This window comes from Rhipicephalus microplus, chromosome 5 (genome assembly GCF_043290135.1).
Source record: "Rhipicephalus microplus isolate Deutch F79 chromosome 5, USDA_Rmic, whole genome shotgun sequence".
Lineage (NCBI taxonomy): Eukaryota > Metazoa > Arthropoda > Arachnida > Ixodida > Ixodidae > Rhipicephalus > Rhipicephalus microplus.
Genome location: NC_134704.1, coordinates 51215253 through 51234808, shown reverse-complemented (window position 1 = coordinate 51234808; position 19556 = coordinate 51215253). Strand labels below are relative to the sequence as shown.

The following is a 19556-nucleotide window of genomic DNA, read 5'->3' as shown; positions in this document are numbered from 1 at the left end:
GGCTATAGCGAAACGCAAAAAGTGCGGAGATGTGTGACCGATCAAGTGAAATGCCAGGAGGTACTTCTGCATGACGTGTCTGTGTACATATTCATGTACAAACATTGCTTTACGAAGTAGAAATGCATTTCATTTTACATGCTCCTACATACGCACTTTAGCCATTCTATTGAGTGCATCGAACTTGGAGGAGCGTAATGTGTACATCAATACAGAAAGATAAGTACGCATCTGAAGCGTCGACGTAAGTGAAGGTTCTGTGGCAGCACCATTGATTAATCCTTGCCGACTATAGCTCTAGTTTTTGCTGTCCCCCATAGTGTATCCGTGGTACCGCGAAGTGATTGGAAAGATTACGAGATAACAGATATGACTTCGTCGTTACGATTACAAGTGCATGTGAACCATTCGACATTGCCAACACGATTCCCGAATTTGTGAGGACACGAATGTTGCGGGCAGATTGAAACGCTGGCCTGTATAATTCTCTAAACAAGTTCGCAAGTTCACTGTCATGGCCGCTGGAGAAAAAACAACTTGTTTTTTTTTTTTTATCCAGTGGACGTGTCAGTGCTCTGCCATCAGATGTACGTAACTATACAATGGCCACCACTTTTAATGACGCCGTTTCATTCTACTTTTTTAAAGCTTGGTGCAGTCCTGAGATGTTCGTATGCCCCGGAGCCAAGCAGTGCATACCTCAGAATAAAGTGTGCGACAGCCATCATGACTGCCCGTACGGGCTGGACGAAGTTCAGTGTGGTAAGACGCGTTATGTTAATTTTCAGCATACTTTGTTTTTTTTATGCTTTCACACCACGAAATACGTTATTAAAAACACGGTTAAATTTCTTGTCTTCTAGTTGGTCATGTCGAAGTTCGTATAGTAATGCAGCGAGCGTATTCCAGTACGCAGCACAGCGGAACGTCGGTGGCGCAGATTTGCGCACCAGGTAGTAACATGCTGCAAACATCAGCTTGTGGACACATAAATATACAATTTAAACGATCACGTGACACTTGTCAGGTAGTGCGGAGGCGTTGGAAGCAACAAGGATTGGTGTGCCAAGGCGTTTTTATTTTTAGTTGTTCTTTTTCTACTAAAATAATGACGCAACATGGAACGTTTCTGAAAAATTCCGAATTGAGAAAGCCTCACGAAACGACTACCGGCGGTGCCGGTATGGTGCTTTTCAGGAATTACATCAGATATATGTTTACGCTCGAGCTAACGCTCAGTGTCTTGATGTCTTGATCTCTCGATGTCAGATGGACAGCCGTCAGATGAGAACACACTGTTCGGTCATAGGAAACAAAACGGTTGCGCAAGATCAAAACACCTCAGAGAAGTCGGTCGACGATTAGGCAGGCGAGCCCATCTTTGTCGAAGATACCCTCATCATCATCGGCGTTTTATCTAAAGGAAGTAGAGGATAAGAAACAGGGCAAGGGAAAGCTTTATTTCAGTGCGTTCATTATCAAAGAACCTGGGACCGAAATCACAACCCCTTTGTTTTGTAAGTGCGTATTCCCATTGGTCAGGCGGCTTTGCTTATGGGGTGCCCAGCAATGTGATTGGCTGAAATATTCTCTCACGAAAATTTTAGTCTGAGATGTTCTTGTGCGTCTACGGGCACTGCTCAGTGCAAGCTGATGAATCCCGTCAGCTCTCGAAAGGAACAGATGCTCCTCTTCGCGCGTTAAGTGGAGACAAGTCTCCTGGAGTGGTTAATGGCGGCGGCTATGTCCCCATTCTTCAATGCGTATAGAAATTCGATATATCCTTCTTATGGTACTGACAATATACGCTCACTTCTAAAATTAAAAGAGAAAGGAAATGAAGCATCGGGTTTGAACTTTCAGAAGCCATGCTTTGACGACGCTGCCCGGCGAAGGAGAGCGGCGTACTTGTCAAGTTGTACCTGACTGCTTTTTCGGCTCTTCCGCTGTGTGTAATTGTCAAAAAAAAATCATCTGTATTTGAATTATTACTCATGATTCGGTTATGAGGCGCACTGCAGTACACGAGGAACTCGCAGATTAGTAATAATTCCAGGGGTTTGTTTATTGAGCACCTAAATCTGAATACACGTACTGCGGTTTCTGTGTTCGAACCCAGAACCTCGAGCAAAACTACTCAACGCCACTGGGTCAGCGCGGCGGGTATCCGCACAGCTGTTGCATTGGCCGTGTACACGTCGGTCTCCCTTTAAGCCAATGAGCCAGTGTAGTTAAACAAACATTCTTCACTCTGGCGTTAATTGATCCTGAAGTACCATTGACGCTGGCACGCAGTGGGTCTGGTGGACGAAGAAGAAGGAGCCACTTCGATGTCGGGCCAGGGCTACCTGCAGCTCAAACGCAACGGCGTCTGGGGCAAGCTGTGCGTCGACCGGTTCCCGCGATACCTGAGCAACGGCACCTGGTCACTCGGCGAGATCGGACACGCAGCCTGCAACACACTTTCGTACAGGTGAGAAGTTGGAGCGTCGCATAATATTCGTGAAGTTGGCTAATTTGCACGTGGAATAGCCTCGTCAATAGCCTCGTCAAATAATAGCCTCCTCAACATCCTCATCAAATAAGCTTTGCCATTCACGATCGCACTAGACACCGAACAGGACATTTCGTACACTTACCCGCCCGAGACACTAGAGTGAAGAGGCGCAGTTCTATTAATGATTTACTTAATACACATTGGCGCCACCACCTTCGAACGTTAAATAAATATTTTCTTATTTCCTACATCATGGAGTGAATGAATAAGAATGGGAAAATTATTGCACTAGCCAAACCATTTTCGCACAAGTGCGTCTGCCGTAGCATTGTTCTCTTAGTTGTTAAATACACATAACGGCAAAGTTAGCAGCCCAATACGGTGACACCGAAATCCGCACGTAAATAAGTCTGTACCTTAGTTCTTAAAGTGCCGCACTAAAAAAAACAACAACTGGAAACTGACGTATTTATGAAAGCTATATGAATTACGAGATGTATACCGCCTCGGGAGCGTCTTTGTTTCAGGTGCTACACGGAATTTTTAATTAATGGTTGTTGTTACAAAACATTCGAACAACCTTTCAATTCTTGTGTGGCCACTTCAAAAGCATGAGATATCACTCTGTATCCCACATCCAGTTGTAAGGGTTGATTGATTGATTTACGGATCGATAGTTTGCTCACTTGATTGATTGATTGATTGATTGATTCTTGTACAATGCTACTACTTACTCATGACGATAGCTACGCGTGATTTTATAGTTAATGCCGACCTTGTCGCGTAGGACAATGCAGTGGTACCTGCTGCACAATTCCCGTGCTCTGACGTTACTTCTCTTTGTTTGCAGGAAAGTACTTGCTATCCGGAGATCGAAAGACAAAAAGCACGAAAACGACAGCCAGTACTTTGAGATGAGGCATGAGGACGATGAAAAGTCTAAGTATGAAGCAGTTTACTGCCGGGTTTTCTTTCTTTCTTTCTTTCTTTTTTTCTTTCTTTCTTTCTTTCTTTCTTTCTTTTGCATATTGACACCAATTACAAGTAAACTGCACGTAAAGTGGGCTCTAATTTTATTGCAATTATTTCCTTTCTAGCATCGCTGTAATCTACAAGGAGACGGACTGCCCAAGAAAAGAGGTGCTCCACATCAAGTGTTCCACGCTTGGTAAGACGTGTTGCTGATATTCGCAACCGCACTACGTAACACGTCAATCAACTCCAAGACAAAGGGGCAATCTCGTGAGCTTTGTGTGAATACTGCCGTGCCGCTGAGTCATTGTGAACATTTCTTCAACAGATTGCCCTTATACGTAAAATATTTACATTATTATCATGGGAGGCGTGTCAAAGGTAAACAAACACGTTGAAATTCTGCATAGAGTCTACTAAGAATCGGTCCAATGGCCCTTGTATCCACACTTCTAAGTCAGGAGTTCGTATGTTGAATTCACACCAAAAAAAGCTGCGGCAACGGCGTTCACAGTTTTGTGGCACAACTCTGTGCACAGTTGGGAGCAGTACGACATAAAAGGACAGATTGCCCTTTAAGCAACAGCTCGCCATTTTCCGGGTTCGTATGACGCGTGTCTTTCTAGGTAAGCTTCTCGTCAGAGAAGACGAAAACTTTGGTCACCTTAATCATCATTATATAGGAATAAATAAATAAATAAATAAATAAATAAATAAATAAATAAATAAATAAATAAATAAATAAATAAACCCTACACGGCTACTTGAAAGCAACTCGGGCGTTTCTTGCGCCATGTAGATCGAAACCTGTGTGTAACGCATGTGATTGGTGCACGCAGAGTGCGGCATCCGTCCTCTGGGCACATCTCTACGGCAGCGCATCGTGGGCGGCCACAGCTCGGCTCCGGGCTCCTGGCCCTGGCAGGTGGCCCTGTACAAGGAAGGCGAGTTCCAGTGCGGCGCCGCCCTCGTCAGCGACCGCTGGCTCGTCACCGCGGGACACTGCTTCTACAAGTCAGTCTGAGCAGCAAAGCACGTCTACTGTTAGGCAATGAGCCTTCCATGCTTCCGTCTCTATAAAAGTGTTCATTGGCATGAATGTATGTTACTATTTCTTATACGTGGTGGTGTGATTTGTTTAAGTCAAGAAATATACATCGAATGAAAGGTAACGAAGTCGAAGACTCAGCGAAAATATGGGTTATTTGGTCGAGTCACGTTTGTGAGCTTGTAACGAGTTCAGTTTACGTGAGACAGGTATTCAGATTGCGTTTTTTCAGGAGAAAAAAAAATGACACTGACGAATGAGGCTGGCGAAGAGGCTGATGATAACCATCTGCGCAGAAGCCCGTTAATAAAAGATTGTATATACAAATGCAAAGACAGTTTTGTTTGCTGCAAACGGGTGTTTCAACAGTGCCGAATCTTTCATTGTAGTTTGAGCGGTGGCTCGGTTGGTGACCCATAATCGACATTTCCAGCTCATAAAACAAATACGTTAGTGTATGTGTCCTTTTTTTTTTTTTCGAGTGAGTGGGGACTGGTCCAACGTTTGGACTGATCGACGGTTGGTTTTTTATGTCAACCACAGCCCGATGACACCAACAAGCGATGAAGCCAAAGAGCGTATAGGGTACATTACTTGCATGTTTTAACTGAAGTATAGTAATCTTAATATAAGATAAAAAAATTAAGGTGGATGAAAAAATAAACTTTTCACCGCTACGAACCGAACAATCAACCATCGAGTAACGCGCACATTGTTTCCTGTTTGTCTTAACCTTTGAAAAACGTCTATTATGTAAAGTGTATACTAAACCACTGCGACTTCCGCAGAACGCTCACTGAATTAAAAAAAAATTACACAATTTCAAATTACCATTTCCCCTCGTGTTAACAAGAGTGCTTTCCTTTACGCAAATAAAAGCGCAGTTATAGCCATTCAAACAGAATAAGATGTGTTTGTTTACGTTCTTCTACACTCTCTATATGCCTTTGTGATCTTGACAGCACATTGACGTCACATTGGGTGGCACGGATGGGCATGCTGCGACGCGGCACCGAGATGCCCTCTCCGTTCGAGGTGGTGGCCAGCATATCGCACGTGGTCATCCACCCGGAGTACGTGGACAAGGGCTTCGCCAACGACATCGCGCTGCTCAAGCTGGACAAACCTGTGGACTTCAGGTAGCCTCATGATCCACTCCATTTACTGCGTCATCGATTGATGAGAACTTACAACGCAGGTAAAAAATTTTTTAAGAAGCAGAAAAGAGAATACATCTAGTTTTAAGTAAATGAGAAATGAATAAAAATAGAACGATTGACGAAACACCAGATTTTTAACGAAGAAGTTGTTGCGTACACTTGTAATTTAAGAAAAATAACGAGTATATGTTAATGTTTCGGTTGAGTCCTCACTGGCCAGGTATATGACTCTCTTTAAAGGTGCGCATTAACTCTCTTTTGGGTCCAACGACTCCATTAAGCGAGTCGTTGGACCCAAAAGAGAATTAATGCACACCACTAAGCGAATACAATGACCCTCAAAGAGAGTTCACACGTCTCTTTTATCGTCATCATCATCAGATGGACTTGCTGCTGTTTACCCACGTTATTCCCGCAAACTTCTTAATCTCATTTGCCTGCGTAACTTTCTGTCTTTTCCGGGCATCTTGGAATTCAGTCAGTTACCCTTAATGACCAGCGGTTATTTTGTACACACGTCATGTTCCTTGCCCATGCCCATTTTCTCTTCTTGATTTTGACTATATGATGTCCTACGTGCTCTGACCTATTCTTGTATCTCAAGGTTAGCCTTTTTTTTTTTACGCTGCTCGCTGCTCACTGCTCGTCTTTTTAAGGAGAATCGTATGCGTTCAAGTCCACAGGGACAAAGTAGAGTCCCATGCAGGGGTCCTCATTTTTCTTAGAAGTGTAAGGGGTATCTTGAGACATCGGAAATATTGCGCTTCCGGCATTGAAGCGTCCCTTCATTAATGTGATGATGAGAACATGAGCCCAAGGTAAATGTTAAAATTATTCTCGTCGTTTGTTCTTGCAGAAAGAGAGCAAGAGAGAAAGACAGGCGCATAAAAAAGAACCGCAGGGAGCTTAAATAGACGTTGTCCAGTCTGTTACCCTATATATATGAAAAGGTTAACGGGGGATTACAAGTGACAAAGAAGGCATACGAATGCACGTCGTTCTAAAGCATGGTACAAGCGTATCTACTGTCTCTCAGTGAAGTCTGCTGTTTTCATACTGCAAAAAAGCAGCGTACATCTGGACCAATAAGCAGAGAAGCCTAACTCCCAAGTTCTTTCTTTTTGCAAGAAGCTGACCTTCAAGTCAAATGTAATGTCCACTGAAGTTTCTGGCGTTGTTTATCTAAATGAGAACAGTAGTTTTCTTCTTTTTGAGTGGCATAGACTACATACCTTATCAAGAACTTTTTTCTTCTTTTTTTTTACCAGTGACTACATTCGACCCATCTGCCTGCCGAGCGACGGTGAGACGGAGAGGCCGAGACACACATCATTCTGCGTGGCGGTCGGCTGGGGAAAGCTGCTCGAAGTGGGACGCTTATTTCGTAAGCATCATTCCCAAGCTTCCTCTTTTCGGACAATATGTCGAGTTACGTTGCTGTTGTCGTCTTTGTTGTTGCTGTTTTTCTCACTATGAAGGACCAGCACAGAAAGGCAAGGCAAATCTGACAAAAGCTGGCGTGCGTCCTGATCGTGCATCTGCTTTTCATTTGTTTCTACGCTAGTTTTTCACAGAGCAACTTCTCTTTTTGCGTTCATCGCCTCACCGAAATTCAAAGCGGTTTTGAATGAGGAGAAGAAGAGAAAGGTGCCGCGCCATATCTGTCTCTCTCGATTAGGAGGACACTTCAACAGCCATGAGGTTTCCTAATACGAAGTAGCGCATTAAGCCTGACATTCTAAATAGTATATTGTTCACGGCCATGTAGTACATTACAAGTAATTCACTATAGCTGAACGAAAAATGCTTCCAGTCATAGCCAATATTGACTCCACTATTAGGTACTCGTTATCCAACCACTATGTATTACTTGTTCAATCGGACGTGTTCAATCGCATTCAACTAGTTCTCAAATATTTGCACCCCGCGCTGTCTTAACGATATTGAAACAGCGATGCAAAAATAACGACACGTGCACCACGCATTACCCAAGTGTCGTCGACGCACGTCGCAATTTCTCTGTATAGTCATACATTTGAGATGCGTACTGTATTTTATTGATTAATCACGACTCTTACGTGTTCGTTTGCAGCCGACACGCTACAGGAAGTGCCATTGCCCGTGCTGACAACGGAGGAGTGCCGCAGGAGGACACTCTTCCTGCCGCTGTACAACATCACGGAGAACATGTTTTGTGCAGGATACGAGAGGGGAGGCAGGGATGCCTGTCTGGTGAGTGCACAAGGCTTCAGCCTGCATGAAACTACGGAAGAAATGGCCTTCGTGGTTGTGTTTACCACTGCGCTTTGTCAAAGAAAAAGAAAGAAAGAAAGAAAGAAAGAAGGAAAGAAAGAAAAAAAGAAAGAAAGAAAGAAAGGAAGAAAGAAAGAAAGAAAGAAAGAAAGAAAGAAAGAAAGAAAGAAAGAAAGAAAGAAAGAAAGAAAGAAAGAAAGAAAGAAAGAAAGAAAACGCGCAACATTGTCTTTGCACATGAAAGCAGACTTCTCCACAATAAGGGTCATTGAAGGGAGAAGCCTACTTTTGCAAATATACTTGTTCAGCATATTGAAGGTTATCTATAGAGGTAACAAAATGTATTACCACGGCCGCGATAAACTTCTTTGAGCATCTAACAACGCAAAAGTCCAAGAATCTTTGAGATTGTTTCCAACTTGAATATGCTCAATGCTCCGATGCCCATCGGCTCAACCAAACCAACGCCGTCGGCCAAACGCATCATTGGCGTACCCGTTTGTTAACGAATTACGCCATTTCTTTCCAACACGCGTTGTCCGCTCCTGACGATAGTGAAGCTCAATTTTCAGGTTACTTAACTCAATGAGCATGATGCCGGTGGCATCGCGAGATGGGTGGCAAGCGTGCTCCTCTTCTGTGCATTGTGTTCTTTTGGTCCGCGTTCTGCGAATGATGACACTCTGAACTAGGGATAGCCTAAAGCGCGGCACTCGGACATAGAAACTGGTGGTGGTTTTCGCAGGACAAGACTCGTGTGTCCAGTCATCATTGATTAATTCTTGTGCCATGTATTCATTCATTACGTGTGTACTCCATATTAACATTTTCATCACTTTGTAACTCTTGTAGCAGTGCTTCATTCATCAAGCATGGCCGACCACATGTGTTTGTAAAATGTCTGCGCACTTAACTTAATTTTATTGTAATTACTCGAAATTTTTGCGACATGTTCAACGAATTTACATTTGTGTAGTACGCTCATTTTATACGTATGCTCTTCTTCTCTTTAAAATACGTTGTGAGTCTGAAATAAATAATTGAATAAATAAATAAAACATGCTATTGCAAGCAAGAAATTCGTTAGCCCTCTACGTATACTAATGCGTGCATCTATATGCAAACAGGATAGCTTTGTAAAACAAACTGCTTAAATAAAATATGTAAGCCTCTGTTAAAGATCTCTTGCAAGTGCGATTCCGTTACAACCTCATCGCCAAGAGACGCTGTCTTCGCGAACTTTTTTCTTTCCTCAGGGTGACTCCGGAGGACCGCTTATGTGTCAGAAAGTGGACGGCCGGTGGTCTCTGGTCGGGGTGACCAGCAATGGCGACGGCTGCGGACGTCCAGGCAGGCCTGGTGTGTACACCAAAGTGATGCGCTACCTGCCCTGGATTCACAGTACGATGGGTGCGTACTGCGTACTCCAGCTGACGTGTTTCTGAGCGAATCAAAGGCGCGATCTTTCTCATCATTCATACGGTACGCTGACATCCCTTTCCGTCTTGGTTATTCTGATTCTTTATGAACACAGAGGACGCAAATCAACATGCGAGCAGGCAGTGCAGGCGCAATCCGTCATATCCGTTATCAGGGAAGAGAGAGGGAGACTCTCGATTAGATAATTGGATGTTAGCCGTCGTCTATATATCGCTGGCATGCTACTCTGTATAGGGATGGGGAAGGGGACTGAAAGGTTCCAGAAGAGAGAGAAGAAAAGAAGAGAAAAAAGGAATATAAACAGATACGAAATGCGCAAGTGAATCTGATAAAAGTATTTGCAACTATGGTGTCATGTTGAGATTTTCCTGTGTGAGTGTGTATTATCAGCGAAACAAAATGCAGCGTAGCACGGAATGTAACCGTATCGCAAAACTTGAGCTAATCACGTAGACGCAACTGAATCGGTTATTTGCAATATCAACATTCGCAGAAAGCGACCCGGCACCCAAGCCACCGAGCACGTGCAAGGGCGTGCGCTGCCGCCTCGGACGGTGCATCACTCCGGACCAGCTATGCAATGGCACCAAGGACTGCTTCGATGGTCGCGATGAGGAGGACTGTCCCATTGGCAGCGGCTGAAGACGTCGATCGCTTGCGAGAGCCTATGTTCAACCGTCACGACTTCGTTGCAAGGGCTCTTGCTTTGTTGGCCAAACTTGCACTGTGATAGACACAACCTTACCCCACAACCCCCCCCCCCCCCCCCCGTTTCTTTTTTTTTTCATCTCAGACGCTCCCGTGTTGTGCGTGTATAGTCCCTCGTTCCAGTCTTTGTCGTCCACGGGCATTGTGTGTCTTCAGTGTCCCCTCACATTGTGGTGCTATTACGCTATAGTGCGGGCGTTATACATTTTCAGCTAGAAACCTCGCGCAGTGCGCTTAAGAGTGAGCTAGCATACAGTTGCTTTGTTGCACTTTCTTTTTCGAGACAGTAGGAAGCTTTAGCGTGCCATTTAGTGCCCTGGCGAAAGCGGAACTCTCGTGCAATCTGAAGGTTTTAAAATACACGAGTATTTCCACCTTCGCTTAATTCGCTCAGCTACGCCAGGCGCGTCTGTGACGCGGTTTAGCGAGCACGCGCATATCTGACAGGCTGCGGAGATGATCAAATAGGTGAGGTATTCCAAAACATAAAGCGATGAGGTATTCCAAAAGCTACCTTGTGCTTTCGAACAGTGACACCCAGTTGGTACTGGAATCCACGCAGTATTCACCCTAATCTAGCCCTATAACCTGCGTGACTGTTCGCTCCATGGCGCATCACAGCACCGTTGTCAAAAAAAAAAAAGGAAGAGTGGACATATCTATGTATACTTGTGTGTCGTGAAAACGTCGTGCTGCTTGGTGCCAATTGCTGAAGGAGCGATAAAGCAAAAGTGGGCGTCCTCGGCGCAATACCCCACCTGAAGGTTCTCTGCGCGTGTGTGCGTGTTACGGGGGATTTCGCCAGCCGTAACGGCATATACAAAGGTGAGAAGGACACTGTACGCTCTCCAGATGCGAGTCATCAACACCCTGTCATTCCGCGTGACCTTGCTAATTCAATGTCGCACTCATCTCCGCTCTAACCTAGACGCTGCAATGCAAGCAACTACACTGCACCACGTTATTGTCTCAACCTCGTCCACGTTGAACGATCTTAAGTGCTAACGTCACGCGGTGATGGAAAGGTGCGCAAGTAACTGATCTCATAACAGTTTTCGTTTTCACGTCATCAATGTTTGCGATTTGATATCATTTCATCATACACTCGTAACATGTATTAAATTCGGAACTATAGGGCGACGTTTCTAGAAAGACCCGATATAAAGAGATTAACATGACACACTTAGCTTGAAGAATAAAAAACGCAGACAAGCGGGGCGTCTCTTTGTCAGACTTTACACTCTAAACCTAAACAGCTGACGATGCCTGAGCATAACTGTTAAGACGTCTCGCGGTGCCGCAAGAAAATGAAAGTGTTTTCTTAGCTAACCAGTCAAGAAGTGGTTTGCATGTGGCTACGTGGCAGACGCATGGAGAATGAGTCACTGCAATAAAAAAAAAACTCAGTACCTTAAGGAGTACAGCATCATATGCGAGTATCCAGGCGCAACAGTACACGACTGGACAAATAAGTCTTGTTGAAATGATGCTTATTATGTTGCTTCAAGAGGCTGCTAGATACAAACCGTTGTCGTGCTAGGGCAGTCCAGACGTTCCGAACATTCGCCGCTTCATTAATTCTTCATTTATTGATCCCTTGATAACACAGCTTCCCGCGCACCTGTCGCCGCGTGCGCCTCACTAAAGCTTTTGTGATGCCGCCGCAATGCATGAACGTATATGCATCATTTACAATAGTCTCTGAAAGCATGCATCGTTCACGCAATACCAGCGATGGACGTAACGCTAGCGCTGAATGGAGGCAGAAAACAAACTCATCTTCAAGAGCAGCTAAGTAAGGTTGGGAAGCACACAGCTCAATAATAAAAAAAAACATGTCTCATTTCATATCGTTTTCCCTCTAGTCAGCTTGGGTCAAGCCCCATTCACATATACTTACTCACTAGGCTCACGTAATTTATGTGTTAATCTTCCAATTAAACGGTCCTTGTAAATGTACGCATGGTACTTTGTGTGTTTCTGGCGTCGCTGTGATGTGTTTGAATAAAAATAAAAGTGGTGAACTTCCGACAACTTGTTTTTACTCAAGGTTACCTCGATAGCACAAAGGGAACGTGGTGTTATAGCTTTTTTTTTAAGTGACATCGAGATTCTTGCCGCTTGTGCAGACGAAGTCGTACACTATACCACATTACCTGGGACTGCTTGAGGAGTCCACCACATCCGACAGACTCAGACCTGGCACTAACAAGAACGTCGGAGACGTTGGAGGCGCAACTGCGCAGCTTCGACCTGCTCGACTTTCAAGCGCTGATCGACCAGATTGAACGGGTGGCTGTGGCACGTGGGACCTAACGCTCACCCCCTTACGATTTTATTAGTTTTCTTGTTCTATCCGGCCAAAGGGTGCGGCAACACTGCAACCTAAGCCGATTATTCACAACGCAGATCGTTGGGCAGATCTGTTTCTAAGGGTGTTCGTGAACACAGGCACCAGACACGGTTAACCGTTACAACGAACATAGCTTTAGATAGGTAACCGGTAGAGCTCTAGCAAATGAAAAGGCGTTTGAGCTATGCGATATGCATGACTCGATGCTCGCAAAGTTAATACGATACAGAGGGTTGAAAAGGGTCCTAAGAATGAGCCCCGACCAATCGCTCGCAACGCAGCTGGAACTTGCCGCCAAGACCCTGCAGGGACAGCCCGTGGAAACTGTAGCGAAGAGGGCTCGCCATCAAGTAAACACGGAGCTGCGGGCCAGCGAAGCCGTGCGAAACGGCTGTGATGTAGAACCGTCTTGGATACCAATCTTAGCTCGCTCGCTCACCCTCGACCATAAGCCAGGCGTTTCCTGCAAACGCAAGCGATTCTCACTCGTACAGGCCAGTGCCAAAGTGGTAAAAAGGCTCAAGGAGGAACGTATACTTTTCGGTAGTATACGAGTACAACAAGACGCATCAGCAGACACTCGTGTACGTGCATGGAACTCAGTCGATGTACCAACGCCGACAACTTGTATACCAGGCCGACGCCACGGTGACTTCTACCCCAAGACCTCCAACGAACACAAGGACATGCTCGGCGAGTTTCGGCGTCTCGAGCAACACAGATTGCCCACGCTAACGGTATACGGTACCCTGCAAGAAGACGTCGACCACTCGACCGAGTTCATCCTTGCGCTTCGCAACGTGCGGTCCTTCAACGTACGCGTTAATGATATAGAACATAATCCTGCCCTGACCAGAGCCTATACGCGCTCTGCTTCACGGAGACGTGCAACGCTGAAAGGATATATATATATATATATATATATATATATATATATATATATATATATATATATATATATATATATATATATATATATATATATATATATATATATATATATATATATATCTTTAGTAACAAGGTAAAAGGGCGCGGCACGTATCACGCATGAGGCGTGCGAACCCACAACTCATCACTCCCCCCAGTAGAACCAAAAAGGATCATATATATATATATATATATATATATATATATATATATATATATATATATATATATATATATATATTGTAGCATTTTCTGGTCGGCGTACTTCGTAAAATTGTAAACGTAAACGAAATCAACAAGAAAAAATGGAAAAACTTTGCACATACAGGTGTCACAACACATACAAATACATAAATAAAGCAATGGAACTATACACGAGTCAACAAAAAAGTACTTCACTAGTAAACATACACACAAACAAAATGCCTTTACGCAGTACATTACAAAATACTCTTTATGTTCTTTTGGGTTTTAGTTTGAGTAGGCGACAATCGTCTTTTGCATATTTGTTTAAAATCATTGGTAAGATAAATTGGAGGGTTTTATTTCCGTAGCTAGTTCTCGTGTAAGCAAGGACATACTTTTCGGCACTTCTAGTACAGACAGTTTTGTGTTCCAAGGTTAAGTTTGCTAAAGATAGGAATGACTGTATTACGACAGGTGGTGAAAATCTCAAACAATGCAATAGCCGATGTTCGTAGGTACTCGTAATAACAATAATATTATATTTAAGAAAGAACTATCTTGTGTGTGCTCCGTAACCGATGCCGGCAATATGCCTCACGGTTTTCTTTAATAGTACAAGTAGTCTGTTAAGGTTAGTTTTTGATGCCGTACCCCAAAGAAAATGGCAGTAATTTATGTGCGACTGAAACATAGCATAATAAATGGTTAGCTTAAAGTGGGTAGGGAAATCAAAATGACATCTGGGAAGCAAACCAACTACGTAATACAATTCCTTTTCGATGTGAGTGACGTGATTTGTCCACTTCATTGACCAATCGAATGCTACACCAAGTGACTTAAAAGAATCTGTGACGTCTATTCGTCTTTCGCTAAGCTCTAGACGGTTTGTTGGGGCAACTATTATATTTATATACGGAAAGAAAACAGCTCTAGTTTTTTTTAGTATTTATGAGTCGTCCATTCACCACTGACCACTCAGTTAATGCTTTAAGGACAATACTTCCCCTACGTATAAGCTCGTCGGGGTTGTGGCCGCTAAGAAATATTCTTGTATCATATAACAAATGAAATGTGGGTCATGTACATATAATGTACATATTTCATCAAAATGTATATAGTGCATCCAAATTTTAATAATGAACATTGTGAATGTTATTTATATAACAACGTTACCACGTCTATCTGTATGATGGTAGGAGATGTGTACCGAGAATTCGCGGGCTAACAGATAATTTCCGAGCAAGCTACTCTGACATCATTCAACTTGTGGATACGGCGGTGATTTTCTTTTCTCATATTATTTATTCATATTGTTAAACTTAATAAAGAACACTACGTTTAGAAAAGAAAATTGCGCTATGTACAGAGCATGAATGACATGTGACAAATCAGTGTTCAAGGATAGATTCACATTTTCGCAGTTGTATAGCGATCAGCAGAAGTCTGATAGAGAGAACAACAAATGCCCATAATTCATAGTAGGCACAAAAGACGAAGTACACATGCTATTCCATCGATGTTTGGAAGAAGTGCCTAAAGATTTTGCGTACTTTGTAATCAATTAAGAGAGAGCAGGATGTGTTTGGAAAAAAATGTTTAACGATTTCGAGTACTTCGTACTCAACTATGGGAGAGCACTGAGCCGTCCCGCTAAAAGCCGGTCCCTAAAACATCAGTGAACTAGCACTTTTCCAGATAGGATGCGTGCGCTCGACTTGCTGCGTAGTACAAGTGTGTTTAGAAAAAGTGGGTAACGATATAGAGTACTAAGTACTCTACTATGGGAGAGCATAAAGCCGTCCCGTATGCCCTCGATGATTACGAGAGGGTACAAGTGTGTTTAGAAAAAAATGTTTAACAATTTTGAGTACTTCATACTCAACTATGGGAGAGCACTGAGCTGTCCCGCTGAAAGCCGGTCCCTAAAACATCAGTGAACTAGCACTTTTCCAGATAGGATGCGTGCGCTCAACTTGCTGCGTAGTACAAGTGTGTTTAGAAAAAGTGGGTAACGATATAGAGTACTAGGTACTCCACTATGGGAGAGCATAAAGCCGTCCCGTATGCCCTCGATGATTACGAGAGGGTACAAGGGGGGGGGGGCGGTTAGAAAAAGTGGTTAACGATTTAGAGTACTAGGTACTCTACTATGGGAGAGCATAAAGCCGTCCTGTATGCCCTCGATGATTACGAGAGGGTACAAGTGTGTTTAGAAAAAAAAATGTTTAACGATTTTGAGTACTTCGTACTCAACTATGGGAGAGCACTGAGCCGTCCCGCTAAAAGCCGGTCCCTAAAACATCAGTGAACTAGCACTTTTCCAGATAGGATGCGTGCGCTCAACTTGCTGCGTAGTACAAGTGTGTTTAGAAAAAGTGGGTAACGATATAGAGTACTAGGTACTCCACTATGGGAGAGCATAAAGCCGTCCCGTATGCCCTCGATGATTACGAGAGGGTACAAGTGTGTTTAGAAAAAAATGTTTAACAATTTTGAGTACTTCATACTCAACTATGGGAGAGCACTGAGCTGTCCCGCTGAAAGCCGGTCCCTAAAACATCAGTGAACTAGCACTTTTCCAGATAGGATGCGTGCGCTCAACTTGCTGCGTAGTACAAGTGTGTTTAGAAAAAGTGGGTAACGATATAGAGTACTAGGTACTCCACTATGGGAGAGCATAAAGCCGTCCCGTATGCCCTCGATGATTACGAGAGGGTACAAGGGGGGGGGGGGCGGTTAGAAAAAGTGGTTAACGATTTAGAGTACTAGGTACTTACTATGGGAGAGCATAAAGCCGTCCTGTATGCCCTCGATGATTACGAGAGGGTACAAGTGTGTTTAGAAAAAAAAATGTTTAACGATTTTGAGTACTTCGTACTCAACTATGGGAGAGCACTGAGCCGTCCCGCTAAAAGCCGGTCCCTAAAACATCAGTGAACTAGCACTTTTCCAGATAGGATGCGTGCGCTCGACTTGCTGCGTAGTACAAGTGTGTTTAGAAAAAGTGGGTAACGATATAGAGTACTAAGTACTCTACTATGGGAGAGCATAAAGCCATCCCGTATGCCCTCGATGATTACGAGAGGGTACAAGTGGGGGAAGGGTTAGAAAAAGGGGGTAACAATTTAGAGCACAGAGTACTCTACTATGGGAGAGCTTAAAGCCGTCCCGACGATATCCAAATACACTACGAGAAGGTATTTCATGAGCGGGAAACGAGTCAAGTATGACGAAACTTTCAAGACTTATATTGCTCAACGTGCCTCTTTGTATTACTGGTTTCCTTAAAGGAAACTTTAAGATCTTGACAAATTTAATCAGACGCCGAGTCACCAATACTCATTCATATTAGTCACATTTATTGGAAACAACGATCTTTTATTTTATAATTAAACTAGCGTTCATTTTAATAGAATAAAACCGCTAGCGGGCACGAAAAGAGCGCGTTTCCGGGAATGAAGGTGGTTGGGGCGGCTACGCTGGCTTCACGTTCACTGGCAGTGCGGTGCGAGAGCTTCCACTCCGGAATAATTTCACCTCCTTGCTTAAGTCCCTTTAGACGTCGGTAAAGCCACTAAAAAATCACAGCATGTCCACGGAGTGTATGATGATGAGTTAGTTCTTGCCTCCGACCATCCGTCTGTGCGACAGTTCATGCGTCCATCCATCCGTCCACCCGTCCATCCATCCATCCATCCATGCGTCCGTCCGTCTGTGCATTCATCCATACCTGCGTCCGTCCGTGCGACCGTCCATTCATCCAGTCCGGCCATAGGCGGCTACCTACTACTACGACGACTACTGTAACATACATCGCGGACGCACGACCCACGGCATAGGGAGATTCGCCCCCAATAACAAGATCCTTGGACGCTGCCAGCGCCTCTTTTCGCAACGGCACGAAGGACTCGCCTCGAGCCAACGTTTTTAGAAATCTACTGCCTAAAAATCTAAGAACGTCGCCTTGAGCGGCAAGTTGAGCCGCGGCTCGTTTCCACGAACGCACCACCTTAGTATTTTGCTGTAGACCTTTGTCGGCGTTCACTTTGAGTGAGCTCGACGGTCAGATACATCCAGAGAGGAGTTTTTCCGGATTTTTACCAAAAGGAGTGAGAAGGCCAACCGAAATTAACTCGCCGCAAATAGCCGGCGAAATTTCCGCAAGGGAGCAGTGGGAGACTTTGCTCGCTAGCGAGGATCTGGGACTGCAACTAGCGCTCCTCGCCAGTGGAGCTTTGGAATAGGGGCCCCACCCACATGCTCCCCGTAACGTTTTGATATATATATATATATATATATATATATATATATATATATATATATATATATATATATATATATATATATATATATATATATATATATATATATATATATATATATATATATATATATATATATATATTACCAAAAGGAGTAGAACTGCCGTTCTATTAGCACTTTGAAACGCGTGACGTATACGCTGTCTTTCATGCACCGATTTCGGCATGGTATTCGCAAGTTCCGCAGACTGTAACGCCGCTCCGCGGCCACCAGCGTAATTTTTTCAAAGAGTATTTGGAGTAGCGGTGGGGCAGCGGCGTTCATAGCATGTGCATGTACGTCTTGGCTGGCGTTGGGCTTTCACTAGAGCGTTTCTGTTGTAGTTACTGGACGCACAAAGGGCACTGCAGTCGTTGCGCACTCTTCGTTGGCGAAAAGGGTGCGTTTTTTAGACACAGCGAAATAATGACTGAGACGCTTATTCGCGGTCGTCTGTACTTGTGAGTACGTTTCGTGCCTCATGCGTGAGAAACGCGGGGCACGTTCTTATCTGCTTGCCATTCGGCACTGACCTTCCGATTTGGTGCTATCGCGTTCATTGCTCCGCGTTTGCAGCAAAGCTGAGACGTTTTTTCAAAAATGCGTCAAAAATATCGGCTACAGACCTTCACGCCACAACAAGTGATGTGCTTGGAATTCAGGACCTCTTTGAGGCATCGTATCCGAGTTTGTAAAACGTACAAGTCACGCATATTACGCGACTGCAGAAAGGGTAAAGCCATCGCAAAGCCATAAAAAAAAACAGCGCAGGCCACATATGTGCTCAGCGACTCCGACCTTGAGCGATACTCACTGCGGGCGCCATATTGAACCACCCTGTGCGCCCCCTATAGGCGATGAAACTTGCGAATTCAAAATGAAACTTCTCTCTTCCTTTGTGCGCAACATTTGAACAACGAACCTGCAGGTCACGGGATAAAATCCCGGCTGCGGCGGCTGCGTTTTCTATGGAAGCGAAAACGCTGTAGGCCCGTGCGCTTAGATTTGGGTGCACGTTAAAGAACCCAGGTCGAAATTTCCGGAGCCTTCTACTATGGCGTATCTTATAATAATATGGTGGTTTTGGGACGTTAAACACCACATATCATTCAATTATCAAATCGATCACCATTTGAACACCGGAGCTGTTTATTGTCGAGGTACATGCCTAAAGATCTGTCGTCCACGCTTTCAAGCCCAGCTGCGAGAGCAAAGCCTGACGAGAGGGGGCAAGGCTAAAAAACCCAAATAGGTGAAAGGAAAGCCTATAGTAACGAGTTTATCCAACGCCACCTACAGATAATTGCATAGAGTTTCTTAAAATTAACAAAATTAACTAAAGCAGAGACTGGCGTTGCATTCGTTCAGCGACATTGCGAATGATTGGTATACCAATCATTCGCTCTTATTTGCTTAGTGTCCATGCCTGCGGGTTTCGAATCGCACTTGTGGCTTTGCTTATTGCTGTGTTTTGGTTTTCTTTCGAATTGAAGAATGGACGATTGCGAACTTCGTGAGCCGATTTGAAATGGTGAGCCTAAAAGGTTAGGGTGGTGAAACGCAACTGCTAAACATTTGCTGGTTGCCGTCTGTGACAAAGCAGCTGCAATTCAAACGGAGCCGAAAATATGCAGTGTACGAAGGTAAGACAACGTTTTGTACTACCCATAATTCTCATGCTCGCTGAAGTGCCTTGCATTACAGCTC

At 44.1% G+C, this 19556-nt stretch overlaps 1 protein-coding gene across 1 annotated transcript in view; it reads left to right on the top strand.

Moving 5' to 3' along the window:
• LOC119173869 (uncharacterized) overlaps window positions 1–12112 on the top strand; it is a 124406-nt gene extending 112294 nt beyond the window's left edge. Inside the window, exons 11-20 of the mRNA XM_075895419.1 lie at window positions 649–762; window positions 2296–2473; window positions 3348–3440; window positions 3595–3665; window positions 4309–4483; window positions 5480–5656; window positions 6946–7061; window positions 7770–7909; window positions 9187–9340; window positions 9864–12112. Coding sequence (XP_075751534.1) covers window positions 649–762; window positions 2296–2473; window positions 3348–3440; window positions 3595–3665; window positions 4309–4483; window positions 5480–5656; window positions 6946–7061; window positions 7770–7909; window positions 9187–9340; window positions 9864–10012 — 1367 coding nt within the window. The 3' untranslated portion in view covers window positions 10013–12112. The remainder of the gene's footprint in view (window positions 1–648; window positions 763–2295; window positions 2474–3347; window positions 3441–3594; window positions 3666–4308; window positions 4484–5479; window positions 5657–6945; window positions 7062–7769; window positions 7910–9186; window positions 9341–9863) is intronic.
• The last annotated feature ends 7444 nt before the right edge of the window (window positions 12113–19556 follow it).